Source organism: Anas acuta, chromosome 3 (assembly GCF_963932015.1).
Source record: "Anas acuta chromosome 3, bAnaAcu1.1, whole genome shotgun sequence".
Classification (NCBI taxonomy): domain Eukaryota; kingdom Metazoa; phylum Chordata; class Aves; order Anseriformes; family Anatidae; genus Anas; species Anas acuta.
The window spans coordinates 2,483,172-2,501,518 of record NC_088981.1 but is presented as its reverse complement, the minus strand read 5'-3'; the positions used below and the strand labels follow the sequence as shown (position 1 = coordinate 2,501,518).

The 18,347-nt window shown below is 35.5% G+C and overlaps 1 protein-coding gene across 13 annotated transcripts in view; it reads left to right on the top strand.

Annotated features, from left to right (window-relative positions):
- CCDC88A (coiled-coil domain containing 88A) overlaps positions 1-18,347 on the top strand; it is an 81,220-nt gene that overhangs the window by 27,105 nt on the left and 35,768 nt on the right. For all 13 annotated transcript variants that reach the window (XM_068675253.1, XM_068675254.1, XM_068675251.1 and 10 more), the window contains exons 6-14: positions 3,673-3,731; positions 5,319-5,402; positions 5,711-5,851; positions 7,044-7,213; positions 10,641-10,722; positions 12,037-12,195; positions 14,834-14,980; positions 16,024-16,168; positions 16,955-17,139. In XM_068675253.1, the coding sequence (XP_068531354.1) occupies positions 3,673-3,731; positions 5,319-5,402; positions 5,711-5,851; positions 7,044-7,213; positions 10,641-10,722; positions 12,037-12,195; positions 14,834-14,980; positions 16,024-16,168; positions 16,955-17,139 (1,172 nt within the window). The remainder of the gene's footprint in view (positions 1-3,672; positions 3,732-5,318; positions 5,403-5,710; positions 5,852-7,043; positions 7,214-10,640; positions 10,723-12,036; positions 12,196-14,833; positions 14,981-16,023; positions 16,169-16,954; positions 17,140-18,347) is intronic.

Below are 18,347 nucleotides of genomic sequence, written 5' to 3'. Positions count from 1 at the left end.
TGATGTTCTAACACCTCAGCAGAGAGGTTAGGAACTACTCTAACAGGCTGTGTAGCTTCCCCGGCTTTTCTTTTTATTTTTTCTTTATTTTTTTTATTTTCAAATATGTTTTATATGCCATGCATCAGTGTACGTGAGACAGTATTTTCCTCATTGACAAGAAGAACCATCTGTGCTACTTCAGTTTTCAGTTCCAGGGTTCATAGCATTGGTATTTTCCATATCCCATCTGCATATATCCCGTTTATGTAGGTATCTTGATTTAATTTACTTGACGTTTACTTTCTGCTTTTGATTATTGCTGCTTTTGCTTCCAAAGTCACAGCCTTTTCAGTTTTTCTGTGTGTAGATAATGTAATTTGTCATATATACCAAGGAGTGCGAGTGTGGTCTCATCTGTTCCAAAAGCTTTTATATTTTGATTCCAGACTTTCCCAAGGTTTTCAAAAGAATCCATGGATTTGCTTAGAAATCAGATGTAGTGGAAAAGCAGACTTTAAAAAACAAAACAAAAAAACAGACTATAATGCTGTTTTTTTTTTTTAATGAAATTTCTTATTTTCTTTAAGATGCTGAGACAAAATATATCTTAACATTGTGTATCATAATAGGAAATTTTAGTAAAAAAAAACAAAACACTACAAAAACACAAAGAATTTAGTATTCAGATGTACACATAGAAATCTGTGCTTTAGTTCTTAAGAAAGCTTCTTCCTATTTTAGGACCTCAGCTAAGTCTATTGTAGCTTTTGGGGTTTGGTAGCTAGAATCTCTGTTGGTGCATGTATTGCTTCCTATGTTAAAGTTACTGTATTTGAGTGAAAATACAGACTTTACTGTAGTATAACCTACATACTGTAAGAAATTCTGGTATATGGACAGGATTCTAGAAGATGTTTCAAATTCCTGCTGGAGTTCATCATGGAGTTTTAACTGAAACCAAAGGTAGAGCCATTCTTTTGGGTTTCATCCAAAATGCTTTCCCTTTTCAAGTTGACTGCCCTTCAGGTTGTCTTGAAGAAGACCTCATCCCTATAGGGATTGTTTTTTTTTTTTTTTGGCAGGACAGTGTAGCAAAATCAAATGTCAGTGAGCTTCGGAGAGCCTTGTTTTCTAAATCTGCATCAAGGCAAGTTGCCACAGTAAAAGTAGATTCTCTGGCAGTGATTAAGATTTTGTCTACTAAAGTTTAGGCTGTAGCTGTGGCTTCTCTTAGAAACGTCTCAGTTTTCCCACTTGCAGTACTTCACACGTAAGGAATGATTAGTAGAGAAATTCTAGAAGATGACATTGTAGAAGGTGAGAGCAGATAAGGCATCAGGAAGAGAAACATTTTTGACTGTATCAGAGGCAGTTGGCTAATCAAAGAAAATGTAGATAGAATGCTGGATTTGAGTTTTGGTTAAAAAGAGGTCATCAGAGACTTCATCAAGAAACATTTTAGCTGAGACAAATGGCAAGCTTCCAGCTTGAGAAGAAACCTGGGTGAGATGAGCTACAGGCTCTGACTGTAAATGCTACGTTAAATTAAAGAGGAAGAGGATAAACGAGATAATGAAGAGGTGAATGTTCTTTAAAGTGGGAAGAGGAAAGACTGAAACCAGTTTGTATTTCTGAGGTAGCAAACTAGGGGATGATGGAAGGCTGCAGAGGATATGAAAAGTCACAAATCAGATTGAGCGTAGGGAAGATCAAAGGATAGGATAGGGACAAAGTTCAAGCAGCAAGTTGGAGGGTTTAGAAGAGAGGTATCAATGATCTATGTCTGTATTTGTGATGGAGAAAAAGGAAGAAAAACATACAGGATGGTTGGTAGCAGTGGGAAGCTGAGGTTGTTCAGTATTTTGCTGTGTTCCTTCAGGGAATGTAGGGGAGAGAGACGGGAGCAGTCTTCAGGTAGGCTTTTAAAAGCCAGTGAGAGATGCTGAGCCAGTGTGTAAATGAGCATCTAAGAGGAGCTCAGGAATTGCTTTGAAAGAAGTGAGATAAGATTATTAGGATAAATGAACTTAGTGTGTGAGACACTGAGATGAATTCCGTCTACCCCAATATTATGTTCAACTTTTATTGATTAAATTAGGCAGCCAGGTGGAATTCCCCTTCTTTAGCTGAACTAGCGTGTTTCTCATGACACGTGTTCACTGGTGTTTTCTGTTTCTGTGTAAAAGACTTTCACAGCTCAAATTTTTGGGATACAAGAAGTCTATCAAATGATTAATGATCTCCTGCTTGACTTTGTGTTCTTTGCCATATATCTAGTTGACAAACCTTTGATTTTGAAAAATGTAAGCGTTACCTCTTCATTGGGATTATACATATCTTCCTCTAAAAGAAACAGGTTGAGTCAGTGTTGGAGAAAGCTCTTAGTATTATAGTGCACAGAGAACTGGAGAAGCTTAGCACCTGTCTCTCAAGGGTTTTGCATCCTTTTCGCTTTTTCTTGATTTCTTTTTAATTTCCTCATTTGATGAAGATTACCTCATATCTGTAACTTTTTAAGAAGGATTTAAAATTCGTACCACCTACAAAATGCTCTAGTGGATCAAATCAAAGGACAACATTTCAAAAAGAAGATTCTGATCCATTTTTTTTTCAAGTTTTTTTTTTTCCCCCCAAGGTTATCACCATCTTATGACCATATGAGATCATCTATGATCACTGAGCCCTTTAAAAATGGGATTTCAGTAGCTTAGGTCAGGTTCAAGGATGTGTATGCACACCTTACTACATCCTAGACATCGACCGTAGTGTTTATTTGAAGCCAATCTGTTGTTGTCTGTGGTAGTTAAACCAGCTGTGTTGCAGAGCTTCCCTGTGGAATAAGAGTTAGATTTCTAGCCCAACCCAGCATTATGATGTGTGGCAGCATAGCTTCTGTCTTCTTAGCTAAGAACAAAATAAGCTCAGAATGTATCATAGAAAAGATGTGAAATGCTTTTATTAATAATAATTTTAATTCATAATAAAATAACAATAATTCAGTGGACAGTGTTTAATGTTTCAGTAATGCAAAATTATGTATGACCCTGTAGAGTTTAATCCAAGTAGTCTGAGCTATTTCACCATCCTAAAGTGTTTGATTTATGGCAGGCTATAATATATTTTGAGTATAAAATGTATTTTTACTAACCTGTAAATAGAGTTCTTTCGTTTAAGCCTTTTTTAAGAGTTTAAGGTGCTTTAAGGCCAGATTTGGCAATACTTTTTCATTTTTAGATGTGCACATGAGTATCCAATGTAGTATCTCATGAAGCTTTATGAAATAATTAAATCAACCTGTCACTTAACTATTACAGCTCGAGGGTGGCAAATAATTTAAGCGCTTTTGCACATATCTTGAGATACATGAGATTACAGTTGAAAACTTGATTGTAGGTATCCATAACACTTCTGGAAATATCACTTGAGTTTTGCTGTGTGATGGGCTGAAATGTTGCTTTTTCTGTTCTGGATGTTAAGCTGTTTGTAAGCACTGAAAGTTGGCAATTAAATGGCAAAAAGGACTAAGTCAGAAGCTGGAAAGATGGGGTTTAATTTGTCTTTATTTTCTAAATTGAGTTAACATAAATTATGTGAAAATGATGAAAAAATGATGGTTTCTGAGGGGTAGAGGAAGAAGCGCTCAAATTGCTATATTACATCTACTGTTTTTTATTCTTGTTCTTTACTTAGAGCCAGGTACTGAAGAAATAAAAAAACTACTCCTGCTGCTACTTGGGTGTGCGGTTCAGGTAAGTTTAAATAATTATGTTTACATTTGTTTGGAATAGTTTAAGTGTTAATGACTTCTAATCTTACTATTTTAATATCAGAGGTTGCATGTAACTGTGACCTTTCTTTCTTTAGTGGTAATACCCTTGAAAATCTGGATGTTCTGTCAGTTAAAGTGGCTACAACCATATACCCCTTATGTCTTACTGTAGGAATATGGCAAACTTTGTAGGATTTCTAATTGTTTATTAATTGTAATGTTGTTAATTTACCTCAGATACTGTAAACAAAGGAATAAAATAAAAAAAAACGAAGAATTCTTACTGTTATCTTACTGAAACAGTTTGAATTAATTCTGCCTACTCTGTTTTTTTAAAGTTTGTGGATGACTTCAATTTATAATGTAAGCATGATGAATGAGTGAGAGAGTGGTTGTATATTTTAAGACCTTTGAGGTCTAGAGAGCTAGAGTATTGTGGTGGGGTTACTGTTGTTTTGTATCTGTTTTGGAATTGATGATCAAGGGCCTAAGCTAGGAGCGGTCCCACTTAAGTCTTTGGAAACAAAATCCAAGTCCGTAATGCTAACCTGCACAATAACTGTTTGCTTGCTTAGGATTTCAAAAATAAGAGGAGTGAATTGTGAACCAAAACCAACCTTCATTGCTCATATTACTAGTTCCCATAGGTGTGGAAGAGATGTATGTGTGTGATCTTTACTGTATGAGGATGCATCTGAACTGTACGAGTGTCTCTAGTCAGACTACTCATGTGTGTCATATCAAGCAAAGAAGCAAATCTTTCCAGTACTGGCTCTCTGTGTTGTTTTGCTAAAGAAAATTACAGTTTAAAATAGGTCATGACTGTGCAAACTTTACCTTCTAGATGACTCTAGCCTAGGCTTTAAAGATTTGCTTATGTGTGAGGATTTGTATTACACCTTTTTTGCAGGCTTGGTGAGTGAGTAGGCCACAAGGCAGATAAGGTGTAAATTTGTAAGTGAGCTATCCTACATAGTAGCTGAGTAATAACTCTTTGTGGAAGTAGGTTATATTTCTCAGTGAGAGAACCTATTTTGTGCATTGAGCAAGTGACAGTAAGAGCAGTGAAGGACAGATGACAAGGTGGAAATTTGTCTGAGATATTCTGTTCCTATGATCACGTATTTAATAAACTTTTCTGATGGACTGCTGTTCTTGTTAGGAAGTTTGGTACCATTCAGCTAATTAAAATGAAAAAATAGATCAGTCATACATTCTTAACAACTCAGATCAGTGATGTGAGTATTAAAGGAGGTCACTGGAAAAAATATTTGTGGAACACTTTGTCTTAAAATAGCTACTTGTTCAAATTTTATGAAACTTCTTCCTGGCCACCATTTCCGTAGCTGTTTTTTCTTTATCATGTTGAAAGTCATCATAACTACTACAATGTGGCATAAACCAAGTTTTTACTGGTCAAGAAAATTATTGGATAATAATTCAGTAATGTCATTATTGAAATTTCAGCTTTATTATATTTAGCTCTTAGAAATACAAATGAAGAATGAAACCACTTGTAATTTAATATATATGTGTGTATATGTAATAGATGTATATTCATTTTTAGTGTCAGAAAAAAGAAGAATTCATTGAAAGTATCCAGTGTCTGGATTTTGACACAAGAGCAGCCGTTGCAGCCCATATTCAAGAGGTACATAGTTATTTTTGTGCTTTTCTATTTTTTAGCGGTAGAATACTGTGTTGTAAGCAGGTTAATTGCATTTGTTCTAATAATAATTCTAATGATATAATAATTCTAATCTCATGTATGCAGTATGTTATAGTCACCTTTTGCTTTTTTATTTTGCCAGAAGTACAATTACTGCTTTCATCTTTCACGTAGATAAACTGAATGTAATGGAATAGCTTCATAAATATTTTTTTCCATACCTTGTCTGGGAATTTAACCCGTAGAGTTTTAAAGAGGATGCTTTTTCTCTTCCACTTTGTTTTGTGCAGGTAACTCATAATCAAGAAAACGTGTTTGATCTGCAGTGGATGGAGGTCATTGTATTGACACAAGAATATGTTGAACCTCTCTTGAAAAACATGGCATTACATTTGAAAAGACTTATAGATGAAAGAGATAAGCACTCAGAGGTACAGATGTGCTTTATTGCTTAAATGAAATGCAAGAAATGACTTAGAAAACGATAAAGCTACTATTTTTAGAACTAATAAATCAATGTATACTCCATTAGTGTATTTAAATGAGGACTCCTTACTGCCAAAAAGTTGTTTCAGGTGGTTACAGTGTGCATGTATACTGGCTGTTGAATGCTGTGACAGACTAGAAGAGATAGTAGCAGATGATCTTTGTCAGATAAACAGTTTGAAACACCTTCAAATAACATTCACGTGTGGTTATAAACAGAAAATCCAGAGTTGTAGCAGCTGAAGACTCCATGAATCAGTAACCTATCTGTTTGCATGCCAGTCACTGAGAGATGCCTGTTGTGTTACTGTGTCATACAACTTGGAGTGAACTGGAGCAGAGTCCATACTAGGAGGGGAGGTTTCACAAGCTTATCATGAAGTGGTCATTGTACAGTGTGAGAATCAATAAATTGAACTGTATTTTTTTAAAAAAAAGTACAAGTTATGGTTCATCTTCAGGGTCTCAGATTTGCCTCACAGTAGGTAGCATGGGTATATGTTAGTGTTGTAATTATTCTAAATACTTCTGTGTCAGTTACCAATTCTGTCCAGTTCACAGTAAAACAGAAACTTAAAAATGGGGGGACAGGAAGTGTGGTAATCCTTTTTAGCAAAGCAAAGGAGAAACAGAATCATAGAATCACATAATGGTTTAGATTGGAACTTACCTTAAAGACCATCTAATTCCAACCCCCCGCCATAGGCAGGAACACCTCCCACTAAACCAGGTTGCTCAAAACCCTACCCGTAGCTTTACTATAGAAGAGATTTTCATTTTAGGATAACACCTTTATTTATATGATCAAATAGGAATACTCCTATATGTCTGATGCTTTATTCAGCTGGCAAGGATACTGGTGCTCACTGAATAACACCAGTTTCTTTATGTTTATTCTTTATTTAGAGATTGGTATTTTTTCAAGGAATACATGCCATTTCATTGCCCAGTCCATTCTGGGCACTGATAATTTTTGTGGACTTAAGTCCAAATTTGATTAGTTTAAGAATACCCCAAACTTAGCGTTGAATAGCTGTGACTATATAAGACTTGCTTTAGGTACAGAGGTGTATGTAGGACTTCTAACTTCTTCTATTGCAGAACTCATATTTTTCTATTAATATTTTACTTTATTAGACTATCATAGAACTCTCAGAAGAACGGGACTCCCTCCGTTTTCTACCTCATGCATCAGCAGCACAGTCACCTTGTGGATCTCCTGGCATGAAACGCACCGAAAGCAGGCAGCACCTGTCAGTAGAGCTAGCAGATGCCAAAGCAAAGATAAGAAGGCTTAGACAAGAGCTGTGAGTACATGTAGGATACAGATGTGTGTTGAGAGTTGTAGTTTTAAAATGCTTCTGTCATGCAACAGTAATGCTCTACAAACAAATTCTTCATTTTTTCAAATGTTAAATTACAGTTTAGAATGCCTTTTTAAGTTCTTGCACCCCACAACGTGTATTTCTAGCATGTAAGCTTTTTTTGTGGACCACTGTGACAAACGCAGCTTTTCATCTGAGTGCCTCTTAACAATGCACAACTAATCTAATGCGGTGTTGCCTTTTTTTACATGGAGTGTCCGTACTGTTTGAGAGACAAGTTCTGTGTGCCTCCTCTGTTCTTGTGGGTCAGTAATGTGTGTTTGACTGTGGCTTTAATGTACCTGTACGCATATATGTTTTTTAAGAGAGTATTTTTGCAAGGATATTTTAGGGGGCAGGCAAGTAAGAGCTGAAAGTAAGAGCTGTGTCCTTGATCGCTCAAGGAATAGTAGCAAAAACATCATACTTAAAAGGAGAAGGTGCTGTAGTGTTTGTTGTGTTTATGCTGCTTGTTTGCAGCATAAATAAGTTACCTGTTTGTTTTTGGAAATATAGTAAGAAATGCTCACCTGATTCATTCGTGTTTTACAAAACATTTTAATTTGTTGCAGATAGGAAAAAATCACTCATTAGAGTAATTTTCAGTCCCTACTCTCTTCAATTCTTTCTGTGTGGAAGACTTTTTCTGTGGTTGTCTGCACAACCCATTTTTTTTTATGCCTCTCAATAACTGTTCCTTACTTGGAGTGGCATGCCACTCTAGAAATTAAATGAAGCAAATCTAATTCCACTAAACCTCTTTACCCACTGCAGACCTAAACAGTAGAACAAGCTTTGAGTTCAGTGTCAGGAGGTGGTTATTTATGGCAATGGAGGATGTAAATTGCAATGTGAGTAAATGTTTTAGGTGGGGTTAGGTAGAGTTTCTTAGTTTCCAGCGTGCTAGGTTCATCCAGTTAGGGAGTGCTGCCTTCTCCCTCTGGTGGTGACCCTTTAGCTAAGGGGTTACACCTTCCTTCACCTAGTCCAAGTACTGAGAAAAATCAGTCTCACTGTAACAAAGATCTGTTTCCTTGTTTTCGTATTCTAATTAAAACCTTCTTATTCTTTCTGTTTTATGAAGAAAACAGATTCAGGGTCCTTAGAATCTAGGAACAAACCTGAGCTATTGGGAAGAGTTAAACAGAAAAACAATAGTGGGAGAGTGGGAGAATTTGATTTTCCATATAGCAATATGTTACTGTTTTTTTTTTTTTTTTTTTTAACTAGAATGAAAGGTGCAGTTTGAACTTAAAATTACAGAAGCTAAATTTAAAGAAACTTAATGTGTATGTAAGTAACTTATATAGAATGGAAACAGCCTAATTAGAGATTTTTATTCCAGTGTATCTAGTGGGAGACAAGACAGGTAAAATTAAGAGTTGAAAGTAACATAAGTTAAAATTACCAGCTCATCAGTCTGCCCTTATCAGTTTGTTGATCAGATAATCTCTGGCTGGCTGGATGAAGTATCTGGCTGATTTACTCAGAGAATCCCCTTCCCCCACTACATCTTGGTTTTTATGAAGAATAGAGGACAAAAAGATATAGCTTTTTTTTTCTTTCCCCCTGATGTCTGTATTATTATGTGTCTACTGAAATGAGCCCGCCCAGGATATTCTATAAACAGCTGCACCAAGAAAATTAGTGAAAAAATTGCTGTTATTAGTTTGATTGACAGTTAATAGATAGCCTAAACAGTGAACACTGGTATGTTCTGTATAATTTAGTACAATCCTCTCTAGTCTGTAGCTGAAGCATGCAATTAGGGCAACAGTGATGGCTCGGAACATTTCACATTTTGCACTCTATTTGAATTCAATTCGTAAATAAATTTCCTTTATGTGTAGCAGTACATTTAAAATACTAGATTTTGGTAAATTAAATTCTGTCTGTAGCATTTGCTATTAAGTGTTGTTGATACATTTAAAAATAGGTTCATTCCAGAGTTGAAAAATAGTCAGCTTAAAATTTACTTGCAACATCATTTTGGCAGTGAACCTTCCTATCTGGTTTAATATGCACTGTAGCTAATACAGTTTCATACAAAAAGTCTGGAAAGATGAGTTTTCTTTGTGATGCCATATACAATGTTTGGATGCATGGAGTGATTTGAGGCTTGTGGTCTAGAAATTCCAGAATTAGAAGTTAACACAGCTAATTTTCTATATTAAGTCCTGTGGTTTTTGATATAAAGCAATAATATTGGACCATGAATGTTAATAGTAAAGCTATAATAACCTAAGGTAATACAGAATGCATTTATATTTCCTTATTGTTTCTGAACACCCGTGTAGAGGAAGACCTTTGATAACTGCTGTGGACACTGTTGCAGTCAGTGAGCCATATATAGACGAACCTCTGCATACCTATAGGCTGTCAAAGACCTTTTTGAAATAATGCGTGGTTGCAAAAAGGTCATTCAGTGTGAGATTGACTTATTTTTCCAAGCCAGATTGTTTCAGTTCTGTTTAAAACAAGTGTTGTTGTTTTTTTTATTTTTTTTTTTTGTTTTTTTTTTTTTTGACAGGGATACTTCTAGATTGTATTATACATTTCAATTTACTAAATTCTTATTTTCCCCTTTTCTACTTCTTTATTTTGTATTTCTGTATTTTCTACTTCTGTAATATTGAACTTTACTTATTCTGTCCTTGAAATAATTAAATATTTCTTTTGCATTTACTTGTTGTTTAAATAACTCATTTTCTGAGCATTGAGAAATTAGCATTAGCTGGAAGTTAAGAATATGAGTCCAAACACTGCATTGTTTCATAAAACTGAAATTCATTCTAAAAGAGGCTGCTTTTCATAAAATCAGGTTATTGAGCAATATCTATTTTTAGTGAGTAAAGACACTTGAAAAGCTTAGTTCTTTTCTTTACAAACAAACAAAAAAAAACAGAAGTATAAAAGTGCTTTTTAAAACTGGATTGATTTACCTCGTCTTTGGCATGGTGGTCACTGTGGTGCTGCTAGAAAAATATCTGGACTGTTTGAATAAGTATTTTGAAGTTATTCCGAGTTTACTTCTGGAATCTCCTGGTGCACACTCATTTGTGTTCTCCTGTTATTTTTTTTTTCTTTTAAACAAAGATATTCCTTATCACAAAAATAATTGCATAAGTAAGAAATAGTGAATAATTTAAAGAACTACAGAAAACCTGTCTGAATTAAAAAGATTAGATATAGGCTATAACCTGGAGAATACCTGCAGCATAATGCATACCTAAGCGTGTTACACTCTGATGTCCATGAGATACTTATATTCACTGAGACTTCGTTTATTTAATCCCGTACCTTGTTCTCAAACAAGGTGATAGTTAGGAAGTTTTGCAGTCATGTTTAACTGTGTTTCGTATTTTTTTAGTGAGGAAAAGACTGAGCAGTTGCTTGACTGTAAACAAGAACTTGAACAGATGGAAGCCGAACTAAAGAGACTTCAGCAAGAGGTATGGGCTTTGTAAATCTATTGTTTGTTTGTTTGTTTTTAAAAAAAAAACGCGGGCTAAAACAAATTGCCGCTACCAGAACAATATTATTTGTTTCTTTTATCATATATGGTATTAAGAAGTAGTTTTCATGCTTTTTAAAAATATATTTTGTTTTTATACTCTGAACATGAACTTGTATAATTTCCAAATTTATTTAGACTAGTACGCTGGTTGAAAATTCTGAATTGGGTTACTGCTTCTTCTCTAACTTTTTTTTATTTCCGTGTTCAAGATATTTACCACCACCATATCCTGTAAGTGTACATGTGCGTAATTTTTCTCAAAAACTGTCCACTCAAATTTTGGCTGTTTTCCTTTATACTTTGAATCTGTGTAGGTAATGAGGGACAGCACGATTCACATTTATTTGACAAATAAATATTCATCCAGGTTGGTGGTCAATACTCATCTTTAATTATTGAGCAACTAGAGATTAGAATTTCTCCATGCAGGTACCTGAGGTTTGAACAGGAAGTCAGAAATAGTCATCTTCCTTTCAGTGAGAAAAACATTTGTAGAAATGTTCTGTGGCTGAATTCCTAAATTATGTTCAAATTAAAAATTTATTAAATTATTATTAAATTAAAAATTAAAAATTTGTACATAATGTACAGCAAATGACTTCACTGGGATGTTAGTGAACCTCAGCTTGGTAACATACTTTATTGTTTATGTGTGTAAACAACGGTTACAGAAAATAACAGTTCTGGACTCAAGTATTTTTCTCTGTTTTCATAGAGAAATATTCCAGAGATTTAGATTTACAAAGATTAAATCTTAATAAAAGTTGATTGTCATAACACTATTTACCAAAGGTGATTTTTTTTTAACCTAATTTTTTATGGACTTTTAAAATCCTGCTTTGCTTTAGTAGCCTGTAGTCAGTAGTCAAGAGATACTGATACTTTTTATTATGAAGTCGCTGTGGTAAAAGTCAATTGCTGTGATGAAAGTCTTTTTCATGCAAGATACATTACGAATATTAGTTCTTAATGTAATACATTTAAAGTAAAAGCATACTCCATGCTTATATACTTCTAGTACATGTGCAGAATGGTAGTTAGAAAATAACAACAGTCAAGTCTGTGAAATTTATCAAAATCTTCAAGGGATTTTTAGAATTGTGTACTTGTATATTTCTGTGACCACAGCAGTGCTATTTTAAACACTTTTAAGCATTGTGAAGAGGTAAAGGGTCTAACCATGTATCAATGAGCATGGAGAAAATGTTCATGGGATTTAATACTCTTCTTTAATTTCTATGTTTTCTAGAACATGAATTTACTCTCAGAGGCCCGTTCTGCCAGAGTGTACAGAGACGAATTAGATGCTCTTCGTGAGAAGGCAATTCGAGTCGACAAGCTTGAAAGTGAAGTCAGCCGGTATAAAGAGAGGCTGCATGATATTGAATTCTACAAAGCTAGAGTGGAGGTATATTACAGAAAATACTGAAGAGCCATATTTTTTTGTTTACTGTGGCTTTTTTAAAGTTACTTTGATGACTTAAACATTGGGACGTGGAAACAGTATCATAGCTTCTTACTCTGGGATATGTAAATAATCAGTCTTTATCATAAATTACAATTCTTACATAAGACCCCTGTGTCTAATCCCATGCAGTTTCATTTGAAATCAGCAGTATTCACCGTAACTCCAAGCTGTCAAGACCAATCAGAGAACCTCAGTTTAGGAAATATACTACATGATGAGGAAGCCAGAGAGGGAGTTGGTTAACAATATACTGTAAATATAATAATTATTTTCTCTTGTGTAAGTCTTCTCACACAAGGCAGATTTCTAAATAAAGTGTTGAAGAAATAGTGGCTCAGCAAATACTAAATGAGCATAGAATGACAACATTCTGTGGATAAGCACGCTAAAAAAGATGCACTAACCAGACAGGAGATTGTTAAATTCGTTGTGAATTAATTAAGAAATCATCAACATGCAGGGTTTTATTAGGCATTCATTCTGTCTGTAAATAGCAAATTTGTTGGGCAAATGTGAGGATGGTAGGATTTGGGAATGAAACAATTACTTGTGGTAGTCAAAGCTAATGAAAGTTTTAAGGAAATTTCAAGAAATGTATTAAAGAAGACGACCCCTAGAAAAGTGGGGAGAACCTGAAATGAATGTTTATTGGAAAAAATAATTGGTATGAATAATAACTAGTTTGAAGATCTTTCTTCAGGGAAAAAAATGATCCAAAAGCAGACAAGATACTAGGCTAAACTACGATGCAAAGTTGCAGAATATTATTTTATGCAATTTTTACATTTAATGTGGATTCTTAGAGTCACAAGGTTGGATGGGTGTCTCAGGAATTCATTCAGTCCAGCTTTTAAAAAATTAGATACTTTTTATATACCTCTACCACTCCAAACAAAAGCTTGGCATTAATCTGTTTTAAGACCTGAGTGGTGAAGTATCCACAACCTTTCATAGCAACTTTTTTTCTTCTCTGAAGACTGAGACATACCACATGAAGACTGAGACATGTCACATGTCCTCTCTCCTACTTCTTTATGCTCTACTGCCCTACAGTATTCTGCCTTATAAGGTGTGTTTTTCTGTTTTCTGGGTTCTGTCGTAATTCATACCTTGCTTAAAACTCAAGAAGCAAGATCAAAACATTGTGATCTGTGGTAACCTCCAGATCTTCACAATACAGATCTGTTGTCTAGCCATGATATGATACAATATCCCCAATCCTATCTTTATCGATGAACTGTGTGAGGTTCAACAAGGCCAGGTGCTGGGTCCTGCACCTGGGGCACAACAACCCCAAGCAGAGCTACAGGCTGGGAGAGGAATGGTTGGAAAGCTGCCTGGCAGAGAAGGACCTGGGAGTATTGGTGGACAGTCGGCTGAATATGAGCCAGCAGTGTGCTCAGGTGGCCAAGAAAGCATCCTGGCTTGTATCAGAAACAGTGTGGCCAGCAGGGCTAGGGAGGTGATTGTCCCCCTGTACTCAGCTCTGGTGAGGCCGCACCTCGAGTACTGTGTTCAGTTTTGGGCTCCTCACTACAAGTAGGACATGGAGGTGCTCGAGCAAGTCCAGAGAAGGGCGACGAAGCTGGTGAGGGGCCTGGAGAACAAGTCCTCCGAAGAGCGGCTGAGGGAGCTGGGGTTGTTCAGCCCGGAGAAAAGGAGGCTCAGGGGCGACCTTATTGCTCTCTACAGATACCTTAAAGGAGGCTGCAGCAAGGTGGGGGTTGGCCTGTTCTCCCACGTGCCTGGTGACAGGACGAGGGGGAATGGGCTTAAGTTGTGCCAGGGGAGGTTTAGGTTGGATCTTAGGAAGAACTTCTTTACCGAGAGGGTTGTGAGGCATTGGGATGGGCTGTCCGGTGAAGTGGTGGAGTCACCATCCCTGGAGGTCTTTAAAAGACGTTTAGATGTAGAGCTCAGTGATACGGTTTAGTGGAGGACTGTTAGTTTTAGGTCAGAGGTTGGACTAGGTGATCTTGGAGGTCGCTTCCAACCTAGATGATTCTTTAAATTAAATAACTTCTCAGTACATGTAAGCTTTTTCATCTTAGCAATCATAGTGCAATAAATTCCACAATTCAAATATGTGGTATGCAAAATACTTCCTATTGCTGCTTTTTTTTTTTTTTTTTTTTTTTTTTTTTTTTTTTTTTTTTAACCTCAGACCTTTAACTTTCATTTCAAGTCAGCCTTTTAGTTGTAGTCCATGCACTTGCAGTGCATCTTTCCAGGTTACATCTCAAATCACAGAGATATTTATGGTTTCATAGAATAATAGAATGGCTTAAGTTAGAGAGACCTTAATGATCATCTAGTTGCAATCCCTCTGCCATAGGCAGGGATGCCACCCAGTAGATTGTTCGATTGTGATTATTGACAGTTTATTTATTCTTAATGCTTTTCTCTCTCTTTTTTGTTTCTCTCAGGTTATGTAAAGTTTTCTGTAAGCTACATTTATATGAAATTGCTGTAAATCTGTTTTTAAAGTGTCTGTTACAGCTTTGAAAAGAATATTTCAGCATTTCTAAAACCAGGTAGCATCATATTGTGTTAATTATTGTTGTTGTTGCTCTCTTAGGAGCTAAAGGAAGACAATCAAGTGTTGCTAGAAACAAAGACAATGTTGGAAGATCAGCTGGAGGGGACACGAGCCCGTTCAGATAAATTACATGAGTTAGAAAAAGAGAATCTACAATTAAAAGCTAAATTACATGATATGGAGATGGTAAGTGTAAATGGAGGATGAAAAAGACCATTGATATTCTATGCAGTTTATTTGCACTTTTAATAAAATAAGGCATTCTGGTTGAAATGGCGTGGGAGAAGAGGAAGTTCTGTCCTAATTTAAACGTTTTTCACGTAGGCTTTCCTGCATCAGTCTTGGTTCTGCCTAGGGAGGTAAAAATTGCAAAGACAATACAGTGTTTAATAAGATAGCTAAAATATGATGATAAGGCATATAGAGACTCACTAGTAAGAAGGATGGGATCAAATCTTTTGGAGCTGAAGATGGTTTGTTGTCACTTAAATACTTGGATAAAAGAGATAATTTGTGTTCCAAATTCTAGCAATATAGTGACGTATTTTTCAGAATGCTTGTCCCAAAATAATTTCTGTTTTTAACGCTTTCTTCCACCAGAAGTAAATATTGTAAAATACAGGATTGTGATTTGCCAGATTTGTGGGTGGGTGTTTACTTTTGTATGTTGTTGTAGTTGTGTTTAGTAAGTTCTCCTTAAAGGTCAAGAGATTGCCACCCCCTATTTGCTTTTATTTTCTGGAATTTTTGAGATTTTTATAGCTACAATTAGTTTCTGTAAAAGTAGCATGTATTGGGAGGGGGACTGGGAAAGAGTTGGATGAGACTCTTTCATTGTGGACCTAGTCCTGTTACAGCTTTTTGTATTATAGTAGTATTATGGTAGTCTAGAGAAGATTAAATTTTGTTTCTCTGTATGTGCTTGTTTTTTGTGTGTGCTACCAAGCTGTGCTTATTATGTGTACTTTTCTTTCCTAATACTCTGAGAGAAGTGAACTTTGAAAAAGACCAAATGGAGTCATATCTATAGGTTATGTTGAGAAGTTCTTCTCTGCATATTTTACTGTCATGCTGTTGTTCTAGGTCCTTCATAATTTTGTTTTTCTTCCCTGTCTCACTGTGCATTAACAAATCACTTTGCATTTGTCTGTGGTATACTTGATAGTATAAAAAATGGTGCATGTTGAGACATAGCTTTTTCTGAAGTTACACATGAAATAATTTTTAAGGAGCGTGATATGGACAGAAAGAAGATTGAAGAACTCATGGAGGAAAATATGACTCTAGAAATGGCTCAGAAACAAAGTATGGATGAATCGTTGCATCTCGGCTGGGAACTTGAACAGATAAATAGGACTACTGAAATTTCTGAAGGTAAGCATAGTAATATTTGCAAACTGCTAAAAAGTGAAAAAATTTAAAGTTGGAAGTAGGGCAGTATTAGGAATTTACAGCTCCTGATCTCTGTAGTACAGGATTTTTGTCCTCTGGAGAAAGGTGGCAGTTCTAGGGTTGTTTCATTTGGTTTGTGTTTCATTTGGTTTGTTAGCTTTTTTTTTGTTGTGATTAGTTGGTTCTTGTTTGTTTACTCAGTCATGTATATCCATGGAGATGGACCCTAAATTAAAAGTTTCTGTTCCTGTAATTCTTGTTCACTTAAACAGAGATGTATAACCCATAAAAACGGTGGACTTAAAATGGGTTGCCATTCAAGCATCTATACTCTGTAGTATAGGTTGGGAATCTTCTTGCTTTACTATTCTCAAAGTTATGAAAGATTTGTTAAGGTTTCTCGGAGTAGTTGTTTGCAGAAACATCTGTGGAAAAAATTTTGACCCTTCCAGTATAGAATGCTTGGTCATAACTGGATTGCATATAAAGGATTTGAGGCAATTTGGGAAGATACGTTCAGTTGCAGGAAATCTCTGTCGTGATTAGGAACTGTAGGATGTGTAGGACATTTATTTCTATGCGTATGTAGTATTATCTGTTGGGTAAGGAAAATGGGTCATTGATCCTAACTAGCCCTATTCAACAGAAAAGCATTGCAGGATCATCATAGGCTTCTAAATCCCCTAACTCTAAAAATGCAAAGTCTGTCCATGAAGAACTCCAGGTAATAATAAATATTAATTACTTTTTTAAATGGTGTTTTAATAGTGCCACAGAAATCACTTGGTCATGAAGTGAATGAACTGACATCAAGCAGATTACTGAAGTTGGAAATGGAAAACCAAAGTTTGCTGAAGACAGTGGAAGAATTACAAAATACAGTGGGTTCTGTAGAAGACAGTAGTTCAAGGATTCTGAAAATGGAAAAGGAAAACCAAAGACTTAACAAAAAGGTACTCACCAGTGTATGTTTGAATTATCGTGTGTTAGTTGCCTACTGTTGCTTGCTGTTTGACTTCTAACAGGTAACTTTATAAATTGCCATTATTTTGAATAAAGCAAATATTGCTAGTGTCTAAATAGTGTTATGGTGCTAATAAACTTAGAGTAAAAAAGAATGCAACTTCTGCAGGATCTTTTTTTCTATTTTTAATTGTTTTTCATTAATACATGATCACTTTATTCAGAAAATGCTTAAATCAGTAAGGAAGAAAATCAATGTGTTAATGTAGGGACAGTGAATAATGAAAATATTTTATGACGCTTAATAAAAATTATTTCTAACTTTGTAATTATTAAGCAGGGGAGAGTGCGTTTACATAGAGATATCAGCCAGTATTCACCTATGCAGAAAATTTGGTCATGTCTTTGTGCATTACTGAGAAAAGAGAGAAGATGGGCCAAGCAATTGATGAGCAAGTGAATGAAGAAAACTACTCAGATATATCTGTGCTGGTCTACAGTATTTTACTCTACAAATCATATATCAGGTCATATAATTCAGTCAATGATTATTATAGGGAATCAAAATTGGGAAAAAAAAAAAGAGACTACGGTGGAGTGAAATGTCTAAAGTTTTTGAAATACCGATGTCAGACACTAGATTATTGTTGAAGATAGAAGAAGAGGTGGTAATAATAATAATAATAAAAATCCCTTCTCTATTTTATACTTTCACGCTATTCCTAATTTCTTAAAAATATGCTTTTTTGCAGCAGCAGCCTGTGTGCTGCTTTGAGATTTTGTACAATACAAGGAAGACAGTTAGGAGAGTACAGAGAAAGGGAACAGGTTTAAGAAACAAGCAGTAGTAACTCTTCATAATTGTCTGATACTGTTCTTACAACTTCGGATGTCTGGCAACGTCCTTTTTCTCAGCTGACCCTAAAAAACATTGTTCTGCATTGTGACTACTTCAGCAAAATGTGTGAAGTTGAATGAAATGTTTATTATGGATCTTCTGTGCATAGCCTGTTGCTATTTGGACGTGCTTTCTCTTCAAGCAAACTGTTAATACAGAGTCTACACTACACTAAAATGAGCTAGACAAAGTGACCGCAGGAACTCTATCCTCGGTGTTGAGTTAGCAGACAGACCAACTGAGACACTTGGGCAGTCTGTGGATAAATTTGGTTCCCACAGGGTGTCTGACTGCATCTCT